This window comes from Miscanthus floridulus, chromosome 12 (genome assembly GCF_019320115.1).
Source record: "Miscanthus floridulus cultivar M001 chromosome 12, ASM1932011v1, whole genome shotgun sequence".
Classification (NCBI taxonomy): domain Eukaryota; kingdom Viridiplantae; phylum Streptophyta; class Magnoliopsida; order Poales; family Poaceae; genus Miscanthus; species Miscanthus floridulus.
Window position 1 is genome coordinate 64,608,693 of NC_089591.1, and position 16,125 is coordinate 64,624,817.

General features: G+C 48.3%; 1 protein-coding gene and 1 pseudogene across 1 annotated transcript; both read left to right on the plus strand.

Moving 5' to 3' along the window:
* The first annotated feature begins 7,578 nt into the window (after positions 1-7,578).
* LOC136497118 (uncharacterized) lies at positions 7,579-9,780 on the plus strand. Its single transcript, XM_066492903.1, has 3 exons — positions 7,579-7,713; positions 7,932-8,062; positions 8,609-9,780. The coding sequence occupies exons 1-3, from the start codon at positions 7,579-7,581 to the stop codon at positions 8,769-8,771; spliced, it is 429 nt and encodes a 142-aa protein (XP_066349000.1). The 3' UTR covers positions 8,772-9,780.
* Positions 9,781-11,920: 2,140 nt separating this feature from the next.
* Positions 11,921-15,931, plus strand: LOC136497704 (mechanosensitive ion channel protein 5-like; annotated as a pseudogene).
* Positions 15,932-16,125: the final 194 nt, after the last annotated feature.

The window sequence follows — 16,125 nt, forward strand, 5'->3', positions numbered from 1 at the left end:
CCCACTGCCCTACACCACCATTCGCAACGAGTTCAGAGTTCCGACTTGCCTTAGCGTGAGCGTGGCCTTGAAAAGTAAGGGACAATGGAGTAAAAGGGATACTGGGCTTCCAAGCTCAATCTAGGCTTGTAGTACCTTGTTGCACACCGGCGCAGGACCTCATGTCTCAGCCTAGGCCGTGAGCTCAATACATGCTTAAGCCTCTTTTGGCACCGCTCATCCAAAATGGCTTCACCGGTGAAGCCAAAGTCGGTGAAGCCAGAAAAACTGGTTTTTCTTGGCTTCTAGTTCATTTTAACCCTGGCTTACAAAACGGCTTCACGCTACCGTGTCTCGATTTGCGTAAAATAGATGAAGCTGAAGCCGGCATAAGCCGTGCCAAAGAGGCCCTTAGGCCCGGTCGATACGCCCCCACCCTCTGGCTTCTTTTTTTCTTTTCTCATTTCAGGGAGCTCTGCATTAGGCTCCAAGTGGCCGGGCTCTTTCACGCTTCAGCATTGCGCTACATCACCAGAGGAGTCATAAATCATAGCTTCTTCCAGCTTCATGCTCATTTCGTCAAGAAAGAAAAACGTCTCCTATAAATAGTTCTACATTACGAGAAGTAGAAGCCGGAGCTGCGAGAAGTCATACCAAACACGTAGTATGTGCATTCATTCACGTTTAATTGTCTGCAAAGGCCTTCTACACTTCTTACTTTCTAAATATACGACACTTAGAGCGGCTAATTAGCCTGTTCAAAACTTTGTATGTCAAAGTACAGAGAGATCATTTCTAGGGTCTGTTTGGATCTCCTTCTCTAAATTTTAGAACTCTAAAAAAATTCAGAGTACTTTGGCTCACTTTCGAGGTCTAAAGCTCTAATGCGAGGTGGGCTAAAGTTTAGAACTAACTTTAGACCACCTGTTTGAAGCTTTAGCTCGGAAGTTTAGAGTTCTAAAGTTTAGATAAGAGGATCCAGACATATCCTTATTAATCCTTCTCTCTGCAATCTATTGGCGAAGCTGCACTGTCCTGTAACATTGAGCTATTACATGGTACACCCACTGCAAAGCTGCAACGAACGGAATCTATTACTAGGACAACATCAGATGACCAAATATGTGAAGTGATGGCAATGGGCCTAGTACTACATCCGTTTAATGTACTCTTTTTGATAAATAAATGCTTAACATATTTGATTTTGTATTTTATCATTATTTTTAAAAATATATATTTGAAACCCTAAAAATCTAAGAAATTTTGCAAATATTTTGAATACAAATGTACACATACAACTTACATGTTCTATTGAGGTTTATAGTTTTTTAAGGTTTAATTAACTAAATCTTGTCTTAAAAGACAAGTTGTTGTGACTGCGCGCATGGAGTATGGCACGTAGGACACGGCTAATTAGTTGTATTTAAAAAAATGGAGGTGGAAGTTTTTTTTTGATATAGACCTTAGCTTCATACTTTTTTGACTTTTGACATTAACGGCTGGTGATTGGGACTATTGAAGGGTCGAGATGACGACCAGAAGGAGGGGTGAATAGTCCTTTTTAAAACTTAATCACGTTGGCTAACCGAAACAAGTGCGGAATTAAAACTATCGGTCTAGCCAAAACTACACCCCTCTATCTATGTTCACTAGCACCTTGCAAAGATATTAATCAAGCAATAAAGGTGTCGGGCTAGCTAGAGCTCTCCTAACCAATTCTAGAAGTAAAGTCACATAAACCTATGCCACTAGTACTTTAAGCTACAAGGGAGCTCCTACACATGCTAGTAAGCAAAAGCACAAAGCCAACTAAGCTCACTAGCAATGCTCAATAACAAGACAACCAATGCCAAATTAGAGAGCGCAATTACTTAGCTACACAAACTAAGTAATATGACTAACAAGGTTACACAAACCAAATTAGCCATGCAAGGGAGCTACTTCTATGCTACACAAGCATGAAGGTAACTAGCAAGCTACACAAGCTAACTAATTACAAAAGCAACAACACAAGCTTAATGTATATGAAAGTAAACGCAAGCTTGTGTAACGGGGATGCAAACCAACGGGAAGAACAAAGGTTGACACGATGATTTTTCTCCCGAGGTTCACGTGTTTGACAACATGCTAGTCCCCGTTGTGTCGACCGCTCACTTGGTGGTTCGGCGGCTAATTAGCATCACCCGCTAAGCCCGCACGTTGGACGCCGCAAGAACCTACCCCTTAAGTGAGGGTAGCTCAATAACACGCTTTACTAGAGTTGCTCTTCGCGGCTCCCGCGGGGCGAGCACAATGCCTCTCACAAGCACTTCTCCGGAGCGCCGCACAAGCTTCTTGCGGGCTTCGACAGAGACCACCACCAAACCATCTAGGAGGTGGCAATCTCCAAGAGTAACAAGCACCACCGTCTTGCAACTCGATCACCTAGTGCCACTCGATGCAACCTCACGATACAATCGCACTAGAATCGCTCACTCACACAATCGGATGATCACTATCAAGTATGTGTGAGATGGAGGGCTCCTAAGCACTCTCAAGCATGGACACAAAGTCCCCTAAGGTGCTCAGCACTAGCCATGGCCGAAGGCCACTTCTATTTATAGCCCAAGGGCTAAACTAGCCGTTACCCCTTCACTGGGCAAAAGTCGGGCCGACCGGACGCTCCGGTCATGTTGACCGGACGCTGGACATCAGCGTTTGGTCGCCCGCAGACGGCCACGTGTCCCAATTCTAACGGTCACTTAGTTGACCGGACGCTCCGGCTAAACTGACCGGACGTAGAATCCTCAGCGTCCAGTCATTTTCAGTAAGCTCCACGAGGCGTATTTCTTCGACCGGACGTGTCCGGTCCACCTTGACCGGACACAGACCAGCGTCCGGTGCAATACCCTCGGTACTGTGCAGACCCATCAGTTTGACCGGACGCACGCTGCCAGGGTCCGGTGCTTTTAGACCCAGCGTCCGGTCAGTTGACCGACGCCAGCGTCTTCGCGATCAACTCGTTTTCACTTCTAACTTCTTCACCCTTGCTCCAATGTGCCAACCACAAGAATTTGCATCCGGCGCAATAGAAAATAGGCATTCTATTTTTCTAAAAGCGCCGAATCCCGCCGAGCTTGCAACACCACCAAGTGTACACCACCATGTGTATGTGTGTTAGCTTTTCACAATCATTTCCCAAAGGATGTTAGCCACTCAACTTGCCACGCCACTCGATCCTAGCGACGATGCAAAGTTAGATCACTCGAGTGGCACTAGATGACCGATATGCAAACAAGTTTGCTCCTCTTGATAGTACGGCCATCTATCCTAAACCCGGTCATAAACTTCTCTACACATCTATGATCGGTAAAATGAAATGCCCTAGGTTATACCTTTGCCTTACGCATTCCATTTCCTCTCCTTCAACGTCAATGCAACACATGCACCAATACGATCAACAATGATATGATCCACTTCATATCATCACGTGATCATATTGGTTCATCGATCTTGACTTTATTTGCTCTTCACCGTTGCCATCGTCCATTGGCACCAAGTCTTGCTCAAGCTTCACCGTCACGCGGTCCATCACTCCAAAGCCTTCGACTTGCCCTTCACGCTTGCAACCGGTCCATCAAGCCAAGTCTTGTCTTGATCTTCTCCACCTTGATCACATGACTCAATGTCATGTCTCATGTGCATTTAAGCTCCTTCATCATCACATGTGTGAGCTTTGCAACATCTCCAAGCCATTTTCACCTTCATGGCATATGTTGCTCACACACATGTACCTATGGACTAATCACCTGTATATCTCACATAAACACAATTAGTCCACCTAAGTTGTCACTCAATTACCAAAATCAAACAAGGACCTTTCAACTATACACATTGATATTGCAAATGGCGAATTGGCCACAGGACACCGAAAATGACCTCTCTTAGCTGACGAACACTGAAAATAATCAGATTTGCTGAAAGATACTCTGTTTTTTGCAAAATTTGCTAGCGGACACTGCGCCCATTAAAATATTCATTTCTGACTTTGGAGGAGAGAGAAGAGCGGCGAAATATCATTTTTGCCCCTGCCTTCTTCTTCTTCCCTCCCTTTTCTTCTCTCCCCTGCACAGGTAGCACGCCAGCAGCTGCTCCAGTTCCTCCGGCCTTGGTGGCGCATCGGGCAGAAGCATCCCGCAACGGTTGCTCACCGGTTGAAAGCTCTAGTTTGGTTTTGGTTAATTGATGAAACCCTAAGCGCTAACCTAGTTTATCAAAGTGATTATGAGATAGGTAGCACTACTCCAAGTGATGAAGCAATGGCGAAGATCATGACGATGGTGATGGCATGGTGATGATCAAATGCTTGAACTTAGAAAAGAAAAAAGAGAAAAATAAAAGGCTTAAGGCAAAGGTATAAATAGTATGAGCCATTTTGTTTCGGTGATCAAGACACTTAGCGAGTGTGATCACATTTAGGTTAGATAGCCGTACTATTAAGAGGGGTGAAACTAGTATTGAAATGCGGTTATCAAAGTGCCACTGCTCTAACTCATTGCATATGCATTTAGGATCTAGTGGAATGCTAACACCGTTGAAAATGTTTGTGAAAATATGCTAACACATGTGCACAAGGTGATACACTTGGTGGTCGACACATTTGAGCAAGGGTTAGAAACTTCACCAGCGGAGTGTCCGCCCGTAGTGTGCGGACAGTCCGACGGTGTCACTGGCGCCCTAGACAGAAAAGACATGGGTTCACAGAGTGAACGGACGCTGATGGTGTAGTGACCGGACGCTGGGTTCAGAGTCCGGTCAGTAGCAGCAGTGAACACGCATCTCGGTCTTGTGACCGGACGCTGGCGCGAAGAGTGACCGGACGCTGGCAGGATGCGTCCGGTCAATGCTGACGTACGCTGACGTGTGGTGCACAGTGGAGACATTGAGTGACTGGACGCTGGGTGAGTCCGGTCGAGCATGACCGGACGCGTCCGGTCGTGAAAATTCACGTTTGGAACCTTACTGGAAACGATCGGACGCTGAGGTCCAGCGTCCGGTCACTTTCTAACTGACACGTCCAGTCATCTATTGACCGTTGTAATCGGGCGATCGACGTTTTAAGCCGATGACACATGGCGCACATCGCATGACCGGACGCTGAGGTCCAGCGTTCGGTCAATCTGACCGGAGCGTCCGGTCGGCCCGTGTTCAGTGCAGTGAGTAGCCCAACGGCTCTATTTCATGGGGGGCTTCTATTTAAGCCCCATGGCCGGCTCAAGCTCACTCTCTTGGCCATTTGCACTGACATAGCAACCTTGTGAGCTTAGCTAAAGCCCTTCCACTCACCTCCATCATTGATTCATCATCTTTGTGAAATTGGAAGAGAATCCAAGTGCATTGCTTGAGTGATTGCATCTAGAGGCACTTGGCATTCGTGTTTCACTATGGGATTCACTTGTTACTCTTGGTGGTTGCCGCCACCTAGACGGCTTGGAGCAGCGAGGATCGTTGAGCGGAGGTTGGTGATTGTCTCTGGCTCTGATCGTGGTGATTGTGAGGGGTCTTGTGCCTTCTCCGGCAGAGAGTCGAAAGGTAACTCTAGTGGATTGCTCGTGTCATTGAGTTACCTCACTTGTGGGTAGATTCTTGCGGTGTCCAATTGTGTGGACGAGGTTCGTGCAACACCTCCTAGCCGCCGAACCACCAAGTGTTGGTCGACACAACGGGGACTAGCGTGCCGGCAAGCACGTGAACATCGGGAGAAAAATTAGTTGTCTCTTGCCCTTTGGTATTCTCCTGGTGATTGATTTAGTATTCATCTTGTGATTGGTTCACTCCTCTACACGGCGGTATAATCACCCTACTCACTCATTTATATTCTTGCAAACTAGTTGTGGCAAGCTCTTTAGTGTAATTAGAATTGAGAGCTTGCTTTGTTATTTTAAGTTCATCTAGTGGAGCTCTTTAGAGTAGCAAGTTTGAGAGCTCTTAGTGAGTAGTAATATTGCAAGTTGTGTGACTAGTAATCATTGCAACTAGAATTGTTGGATAGGTGGCTTGCAACCCTTGTAGAGCTAGAGCAAGTTTGTATTTCGCTATTTGTCATACTAATCAAATTGCTCTAGTTGATTTGTAGATTTTTAAATAGACTATTCACCCCCCTCTAGCCATATTAGAACCTTTCACCGGTCCTCGGCCAGGACAGTGCTCCGGCGAGCGGGGCGCGCGGACGCGCCGACGGAGGCCAGGACGGCGTGCGGACGCGCCGGCGGAGGCGCGGCCAAGGCGGACGACTGAGGCCAGGGCAGCGCGCGGACGGAGGCCAGGGCGCGCGGGCAGAGGCGCGGCCATGGAGGATGACGGAGGCCTCGGCGGCGCGCGGACGCGCGGGCGGAGTACGAGCGCGAGACGCGGCCATGTCAGACGGCGGAGGCTAGGGCGGAGGCGCGGCCATGGCGGACGGCGGAGGCCAGGGCGGCGCGTGGACGCGCGGGCGGAGGATGAGCTCGAGACGCACGGGGGGAGGCCAGGGCAACGCGTGGACGTGCGGGCGCGACCTCGCTGGTGGCGCGGCCATGGCGGATGGCCGCCCCTGCTGGCACTGGGCGCTGCCCAGGTCGCCGCCGGCATCCAGCCCCCTACTGGCCTGCTTGACCGGCCAGTGAACGACCATAGGTTGAAGAAAACAAGGGCGGTTTAGACATTTCCCCCACCTTCTCTCTCCTCTAAACTGAAAAATAAATAAAATAATCGGTGCGGTGTCTTCCGACAAAGAATCTCGAATTTGTAATGTCTGCCAGCAAATTTTGACTTTGGCGGTGTTCACTGGCCAATTACGTGTTTCTGCAGTGTCCCTCAGCCAATTTTCCCTATTGCAAAACACAAAGTGGTGTGAAGGGGTTCATCTTGATTCTTGAAGCATACTCACCTTCACTAGTGTTTCTTTTGACGAAAGTGATGAAGCAGTACATGGTGATTCCTATCGAAGTCAAGGATAGAATCACGTGTATTTCTTATGACCTGCTTTGGTCCTCCGAAGCCTCAACTACTAAAACTTGTGGTGAACCAATTGAAAACATACTGATGAGAAGTGATGTGAGGGGTGCTCTTTTCTCTAAAAAAAATGTGAGGGGTGCTCACACAGTCACACTCTAGCCTTTTAATCTAGTTGTTTTTTTATAAAAAAAAACCCAACATCTTTCTCTCCATTTGTTCCTTCATCTTCATTTTTAAGTCACTTGCTCTACCAAGGACAAGTGATGAAGAAACAAAAATTGCACAACTGATGGCTGAGAAGAGTATTTTTTTATGCAAGATGGTTGAGAAGAGTAGACGGAACGGGACCCAACCCAACCTATCATTCTCCATTAGAAAGCACGGGTTACTGCACCCATGACCTGTAGGTGGTGATGCAAGATACTGCAGATAAAGACGCAGTACTACATATATATGAGGTGACCCGGCTACGCCTCAATCTGGCCGGGAAGAACAGCTACAAGGAAGAAAGCAGGCGCGGTAGAGTGCTAGACCGGCCGTCCAGTCCCTCTTGCCGGTGGCCCGGTGCCCTCCTCTGCAGCCACCAAATCCTGCTTCCCAGAGGCCAGTAGATCTGCAACGAGCATGGCAGCAGTCCCGGTGTACAGCATCACAAGAACGGAGATCGACGAGTTCTGGAGGAGGAAGGAGGTGGAAGCAGAGGAGCGGCGACTCGCTGCCGAGAAGGAGGCTGCAAGAATCAAGGCCAAGACACTCAAGGTCAGTCCATGCAGTTGACCAACTGTATATCTTTGCGTTATCTATCAGTAATTCAGCACAGCCAAAGCCAACTGATGTTTCCGCATGATGCCTAACATATGAGAAAAATCATCAGATGAACAGAACAGAAAATAATGGTATACCATATCATGATCATGTTTTTCAAGTCTTATATATTACGGTCATGTGACTTGGTGAATCGAGTTTTTTGGAAGCAGATGGAAGACTACGAGCTCTTCGAGCAAATGATCAGGGAGATTCTCAGGGAGGAGAAGAAAGGAAACGGAGCAACCATGGCGCCATCTGCCACCAGTGGCACTGAGGCACGGATCGTTGGGATCAAACACTGGTAAACTCTTCACAGGATCATGCTATCCATTCTTCTTTTGTGAACGAAAGCCCCATCCATTCTTTCTGCCTGCTTTCTGTAGTTGCGCTATCGCTAGTGCGCACCTTTCCAGTAGCACGCTCCAACATCCATCCTTTGGAAGTCGGATAGTGCTGGTCCAGTGACCCACTCCAATACTGCATCCAATTCCTTAGTTGGATTCCCTGTCAGAATGCCATACAAGCTACGGTCCTGGGCACTATCTTATCAAAAAATGAGAACTATACTACTAGCAAGAATATACATGCTTATCAACTAGCTAGACTAAGGAACCAAGAGTCAATGCACTATGTAGAACATACTTTAAGCAGTAAGCACATATATATGTTAGAAAATATTTCTGGTGATGTGGTACCAACATGGCTATTTTCATATGTATATAAAAATAAACTTTGTGACATGGTTCCGTGCTTTATATCCTGGTGCTTACGTCCTTGGAGAAGAATCTTAATTATCCAAGTGCATTTGAGATATGACAGACCACCATCTTTCTCCCACTGGGTGCAGGTGGACAAGAAGTGCTTATGCTTATCTGAATTCACCTGCCTCGTCCATGGATGGGAATGGCAGAAGCAAACATGTTGTCCCATGTGTTCCGCAGGAGAGATGTACCATGTTCTGCTCATCAACTCCATGCCAGCCAAATGTCAATGCTCTTGCCATCTTTTAGGTGTTCCTCCCGCCAAGGATAAGCTGGGACCTGGGGGAAATCAGGAAATGTGGATGTGATTCATGTGTCTGTTATACTTTGGGTTGAATAAGCTGCAACTTATTTCCCATATGGAATTTAATTGTATACCTATCTTAACGTATTGCTTGAGAGATCAAGTAATAAGTATGGATAACCATGTTGCTTCACGTATGAAGCAAGATACTCATGAGAAATTGTCATTACAACTTGCCACTACGTTTTGTCATGTGAAACCTTGACTTCTTGAAGTATACAAGTCGCAATAATATTGCTTGTATTCAGGTTACAAAGTATATTCGTGTTGGAAATCCATAAAAAGCGATTAGCGCTAACAAAATGTTTATCAAGCTTGTGAGTCTGAGGGATCAATAACAAAACAAAAAAGAAATAGAGTAAAACACATCTACGCTAATGATTCCATTGCATTTTTTTTAAAAAAAAAAGAAGGTAAACTGGCGGAAGGGGATATATCTGTCAGCAAGGACATTTCTTCACGTTAGCATCATCCTAAATTATAGTTTTGCTGTTGAGCAAGGTTTAGGTACATGGTACACGGAGAAGTCAATAAAATTGTTTTAAAAAGGTATCAATAAAGTGTCCAGATTCTTAGTCTATTTGCAATATCAAATGTCCCATCACAACTCCTCCCTATGTTTTTCATCCTTTCTTGTCTCCAATCTCTATGGTTTCTGTCTTCCTAGGCACTTCGGGTGCTGGTCTGTTTCCTGTCTTTTTTACTATATATTTTTATGGGTTGTTTCCTCTTCTCTTAATAAAATATATGTACATAGCACGCTCTCTAAAAAAAACTCCTCCCTTTGTTTTATTTGCAGTGCCTATACCTTTATCTCTATCGATGACGGAATAATTAAACTTTTTGAAGTCTAACTCTAGTGGCCCATGAACGTCTCGTTCGTTAACAGCGAACCTAGCTACAGAACTATACAGAGGAAATACAATGAAATGTTCATAGGAATGAGAAGTAATCTCTTGCACAACACATAATTTACCTCGGCTTGTTTGCTCAGAAAGCTGCATAGTTCACTGCGAAGAAATAGGATGATGCCCAAGTGAATGATACGGTAAAACAATCATAACTACAAGTCAATTGATTGTCTCGAAAGATATCGACATGGTACAAGTAAAGGCAAACCATGAAAACCTAGAAAATGTGGAGCTTACTTTACTCTACAATTACAAGTCATCCCCCACCAAACCCCTCTCTCTAAAAAAGGAGGAAAAGTTCCACCGAAGTTTCATGGGGAATGCAAAATGCAGAAGATAAAAAATATGGGGAGATCCAGACAGCGAACCTATCCACGGTTTGCAGGGGCTATAGCAAGCAGAAGCAGCCGCGCCAAGCTTCTTCGAACGAGTCGATGCGCGGAGCATAGTCCTCGATTCCATTTCCGCCAACCCGACGATCGCCATGGCCCCCGGCGGCTCGGCTCTGTATGCTCCGGCGTCCCTTCGGCTGTCGGCGGCGGTGGGGAATTTACGCTTTTCTGTGCCGTAGGTCCACGTCTACGTAACGTTTTGTGGCCTTTGGGTGGTAGCAGTTTGGGCTTATGGGCCGTAGTCGTCCACGTGCACCGAGGAAAATCGGGCCGGCCTAATCTGTAAGGCCGAGCGACATGAATTCATCTCCTCTCTTTCCTAAAAAAAAAAGAATTCATCTCCTCTCTAGCAAATGGCAATGAATTCATCTCTCAGCAAATGGCCATCACGATTCACGTAGCAGTATTTGCAGTGATAAAAAAAAAGTAGTTGTATTCGTAAGGAAAAAACTTTTTCTAAATTATAGTTGTAGTCTGTTTTTGCTGCTCGAAGTGTAAACCAGACACCTTACCTTTTGAACTCTCGAAACCATTCAAATTATTTACCTTCCCTAGTTTGAAGTGGTTTTGAAGATGGTTTTATCTTTTTGTGGTTCAAAAAATTTAGTAAACAGTTGATAAGTTTTTTAAACCACATAAAATATCTCTAACCTTCTCAAAATTGCAATAAATATCATAATATAATATTGGGATAAAATAATACATATTAAATATTTGGAGCTTATGAAAAAATATATCTAGAAACTTAAAAAAAAAGATTTAGCTCTAGAAAAATAAGAAAAGTATCCATAAAAATCTTGAAAGTTTTAAAACACTCTAATCAATGTATAAACATGTTTTAAGAAAAAAATCACTACAAAATACGAGTTGTGTCCATTATAAATGCAACAAACATTAATATAGAATGTGTTCATACCATGCATTAGTGCTAGTTGTGTCTTATGTTTTCTTTTGCAAAAGGTTTCCAAAACATGTTTAGACATAAGTTAGAATGTTTTGAAAATTTTTCTATAATTTTCAGAATATTCTCCCATTTTCCCATAGCTAAATCTAATTTTGAGAAGCTTCTAGAGATGTATTCACCAGCTCTAAATTTTTTTTTGGGTTCTTTGCTTCCTAATCTATTTATAGGGATTTTAAAAAAAAATCTAGAAGCATAGAGACATTTTCCATGGTTTAGTAACCTTGTCAAGTATCTTACTTACCGGATCTTTTGAATATAGAGGGGACAGAACTCATCTTCGAAACCACTTTAAAATAGGACCAGAAGGTAGTTTGTACAATTTTGAAAGTTCAGGGGGATAATATGTCTAGTTTTAGAGCTCGATGACAAAAAATCATACTATGAGAACAGTTCATGAGGTAAAATGCACATTTTCCTATTTGTATTCAAACTCATGGCTTACTAGACTGTGGGCTATATGTGGGCTAGAAATGTGGCCCATCCGTACGACAACTTCTTGTTGTCGACTTCGTTTCTCTTCAATTGTCACCACTCACCAGTCATGGACTCATGGTGATGATCCCCTCATCAAAAATAATAAAAAGAAAATCAGTCGTGTTGTCAAAGAAAGCCCAGCAGCATAGGAGGCAAGACACGTTGCTATCATATGAGAACACCTTTAATGGCAACGGGTATCAGGAGGATAGCCGGAGCGAAGGCGACTAGGCGAGAGCAAGATGCAAACCGACGGTTGAATCAAAACACACGTGAGGGACCAAGACGAGCATAAAAGGAGGCCAAAAATAGGCACTGCTAGATGCTAGCCCACCCGAGCTGAGCGCCGGGATCGCACAGCCCCAACTAAACTCCGCCCGCCGGTGGTTGCGGAGGGCACCGCGTTCGCATGCTCGCCAGCCACGGTTCCAGTGCACGCTCGCCGTTCCCCCGGTATATAGTACTCCCGCGAGGCTCCCCAGCGCTCCCGTAAACGCGTGTCGCGCCCGTCGCCAAGCAAACACCGCCTGGCACCACGACGCGCGCGCCGTGCTCCCCGGCGAGCCAAGGGCCACTGCATTTTGCTCGCCCCCGATCGCACGGCCGGGGCAGCGCGCTCGCCGCAGGTGCATGCGTGCGTGTGCGCCTTCGCGTCCTGTCCCCTGACGCCTCGCCTGCAGCTAGCTCCAAAGCAGCAGGCGCGCCCCCGCCCCCGACACCGCGCGGCGCGCATGCATGAGCGTCCACGCATGCCTGCCTGCCGCCCCGCGTTCCGAGCCGAGTTCCCCAGCTAATATCCAGCGAGCCGGCCTGTTCCCGAGCGGCTGATTATTCGTTTGCGTTGCCCACTGCCGGGGCCATGGATCAGCACCGGAAGAGCAGCCTCAGGTCGTACGCGTCCAACGCCTCGTCCCGGTCGGGGTCCTTCGACTTCGATCATGACCAGGACAAGGAACGCGCCGGCTTGACCAGCGACGGCGACCGCCGGGAGGTCATCGTCAAGATCGACGCCGAGCCGCACTCGCCGGTCTCCCTCCACGCACCCGGCGGCGTGTCCGGGCACAGCTCCGCGGTCAGCACGCCGCGGGCCGGCGGCGCGGTGAGCATTCTTGCGCCGTCTGCGTCCGGGTCGAGCGCGTCGACCTCCAGCGCTGGGGGCGACGCGTCCCGCTCTGGCGACTCGTTCAGTTTCAAGAACCGCCCGCCGCAGTCTCCGGCCAGCGGGGAGTCCATCGAGGATCCGCCGAGCCGCCTCATTGGCAGCTTCCTCCGGAAGCAGGCGGCGGCTGGCGGCGAGCTGTCCATCGACCCCGACTTCGATGTGGACGAGATGAGAAGACCGCCACGAGCGCCGACATCTGTCAACGCCTCCAGGGAGCTGCGCGTCTCGTTTCAGGACCCCCGGAAACGGTTCTCCCCGTCCACGTCGACGGCGTCCTCCTCCTCCTACGACGCCGGCGACAACCGGAACCAGAGCAACATCGACTTGGACACTGCCGAGGTGCTACGCTGCACGTCGATGTCCACCGGTTCCTCCCTGCTGGCGCGCAGCAAGACGCGATCGAGGCTAATGGATCCCCCGCCGCCGTCGACGTCGAGCGCCCCCGCCGGCGAGGGGGATCCCCGAAAGTCATTTGTCTCAACGGGGCTGCCGCCCAAGTCCGGTCAGCTCCGGTCGGGTCTTATCGGCAAGTCGGGGCTCATTGGCAAGTCGGGGCCCATCGGCAAGTCAGGTGGCTTCGACGATGAGGACGACGACCCGTTCGTGGACGAGGGCATGACCTCGGACTTCAAGCGCGACACCATGGACTGCCTCCTCATCATGGAGTGGGTCAGCCTGGTGGTCATCGTGGGCGCGCTCATCTGCAGCGTCACCATACCCAGCCTGTCCAGAAAGAAGCTCTCGGGGCTCCACCTCTGGAAGTGGGAGCTCCTCGTGCTCGTGCTCATCTGCGGCCGCCTCGTCTCCGGTTGGGTGATCCGCATCGCCGTCTTCTTCGTCGAGCGCAACTTCCTCCTGCGGAAGAAGGTGCTCTACTTCGTCTACGGCGTGCGCCGCGCCGTGCGGAACGTGCTCTGGCTCGGGATCGCGCTCGTGTCCTGGCACCTCCTGTTCGACAAGGACGCTAAGCGGGAGACGCACACGCTGGTGCTGACCTACGTCACCAAGGTGCTGTGCTGCCTCCTCGTCGCCACCGTGATCCGCCTCGTCAAGACGCTGCTGCTCAAGGTGCTCGCCTCGTCCTTCCACGTCTCCACCTACTTCGACAGGATCCAGGAAGCGCTCTTCAACCAGTACGTCATCGAGACCCTCTCCGGCCCGCCGCTAGTGGACGAGAGCCGGATGATGGCTGAGGTGCAGAGGCTCCAGAGCGCGGGAGCATCCATCCCCAGTGAGCTCGAAGCGACAGCGATGCCAGGGCAAGTCCGGGCCACTGCCCAAGAGTGGGCGCCTCACGACGGTCGCGTCCAAGCGAGGAGGAGGAGGGACCAGCAAGCAGCTGCATAGGCAGAAAACCGAGCTCCATCTGGATGACGGCATCTCGATTGACCAGCTTCACAGGCTCAGCCAGAAGAACATCTCTGCGTGGAGCATGAAGAGGCTGATGAAGATCGTCCGGTACGGGGCGCTGACAACGATGGACGAGCAGCTCAAGCATGCAACGGGCGAGGACGAGCTAGCGACAGAGATACACAGCGAGTACGAGGCCAAGGTTGCTGCCAAGAGGATCTTCCAGAACGTCGCCAAGCCTGGATCCAAGTGAGAATTCGACCACTTACTAGCACATCTCATCGAAATTTAAATCTTCGGCGCACATTTGTATATCCAATTAGCATGCTGTTTGGAACATCATGGCAGCCTTTGTGATTCAGTTCTGAATTCTGAACCTATTGCAGGCACATATACCTGTCAGACTTGATGCGTTTCATGAGGCAGGAAGAAGCTTTAAAGGCGATGGATCTTTTCGAAGGAGCGCAGGAGCACAACAGGGTCAGCAAGAGGTCACTCAAGAACTGGGTGGTAACGATCTTACAACTCCTCCTCTCATCCATGCATCTCTCAGGAAAAATAAAACAAAATTCGTGGTGCTTACTGAAGATCTCCAATCGCTGTCGTCTGAATGCTGTAGGTAAACGCATTCAGAGAGCGCAAAGCTCTTGCCCTGACGCTCAACGACACCAAGACCGCAGTGAACAAGCTGCACCAGATGGCCAACGTTGTGGTCGCGCTGATCGTGTTTGCGCTCTGGCTTCTCATCCTGGGGATCGCGACGTCCAAGTTCTTCGTCTTGCTCAGCTCGCAGCTTCTCGTGGCGGTGTTCATGTTTGGGAACACTCTCAGGACCATCTTCGAGGCGATCGTGTTCCTGTTCGTGATGCATCCTTTCGATGTCGGGGACCGATGCGAAGTTGATGGAATGCAGGTTACTACTAATTAATTCTCGTTAACGCACTATCTTATATACAATGAGGAATTGCTTGGCACCAGCTGATGAAGAATTTGCATCGTCAGGTGGTTGTGGAGGAGATGAACATCATGACAACGATCTTCCTCCGATATGACAATCTCAAGGTGTATTATCCGAACAGTAAGCTAGCCCAGTTACCGATCATGAATTACTACAGGAGTCCTGACATGGGAGATGCGGTGGACTTCACAGTTCATGTCGCAACACCAGTGGAGAAATTGTCCCTCATGAAGGAGAGACTAATGCAGTAAGTACTACTAATGCCTTATAACCTTATATGAATTTCCAGAAATTAGATGACGTTCTCTGTTATTACGGCTGCTATAATGTACTAGTAATAATCACTGCCATTATCTATTTCAAAAAATTCAGTTACCTTGACAACAAAAAGGAGCATTGGTACCCTGGCTCCATGGTGGTCCTGCGCGACGTGGACGACACGAACAAGCTGAAGGCCTCCATCTGGTGCCGCCACACGATCAACTTCCACGACATGGGGCTGAGGTTCGAGCGGAGAGAGCTGCTCCTCCAGGAGATGATCAAGATCTTGAGAGACCTCGAGATCGAGTACCGGATGCTGCCGCTCGACGTCAACGTCCGGAACGCGCCTACCATCCAGTCCTCGAGGATGCCGTCGACATGGGCGTTTAATTACTGAGATTTCTTTTTGCTGGATACACATCAGACTTGTTATGAGATCGTGCTGCTAGAGCTAGTAGTTCCTGAGTGAGTTGAGCTGTGACAGCGTGCTGAGACGAGAGGCAACAGGTTTTGCTGTCGCTGCAGCCATCACTTGTGCTTTCCCTGTAGTTATTGTGTTGTTGGTCCCTACTCCATAGTTTAATTTGGTGCTTATGATAAAGTGAACTTCTGCTACAGAATAATGTTGATTATCTAGCCTATTTAAAAGATTGAATTTCTGAAGTTATTACATCAAAATATGCCATGCCTGTTTCGAAACAAAAGTATTGGTTTCTGTCAGTCGAATAACGCAACTCTTCTGCAGAAACCGACCGGACGGGAACACGATGTTGAACACAACTGAAAAAACAGTAAAACACCAACCGTCAGACAGATATCGCGCCTTT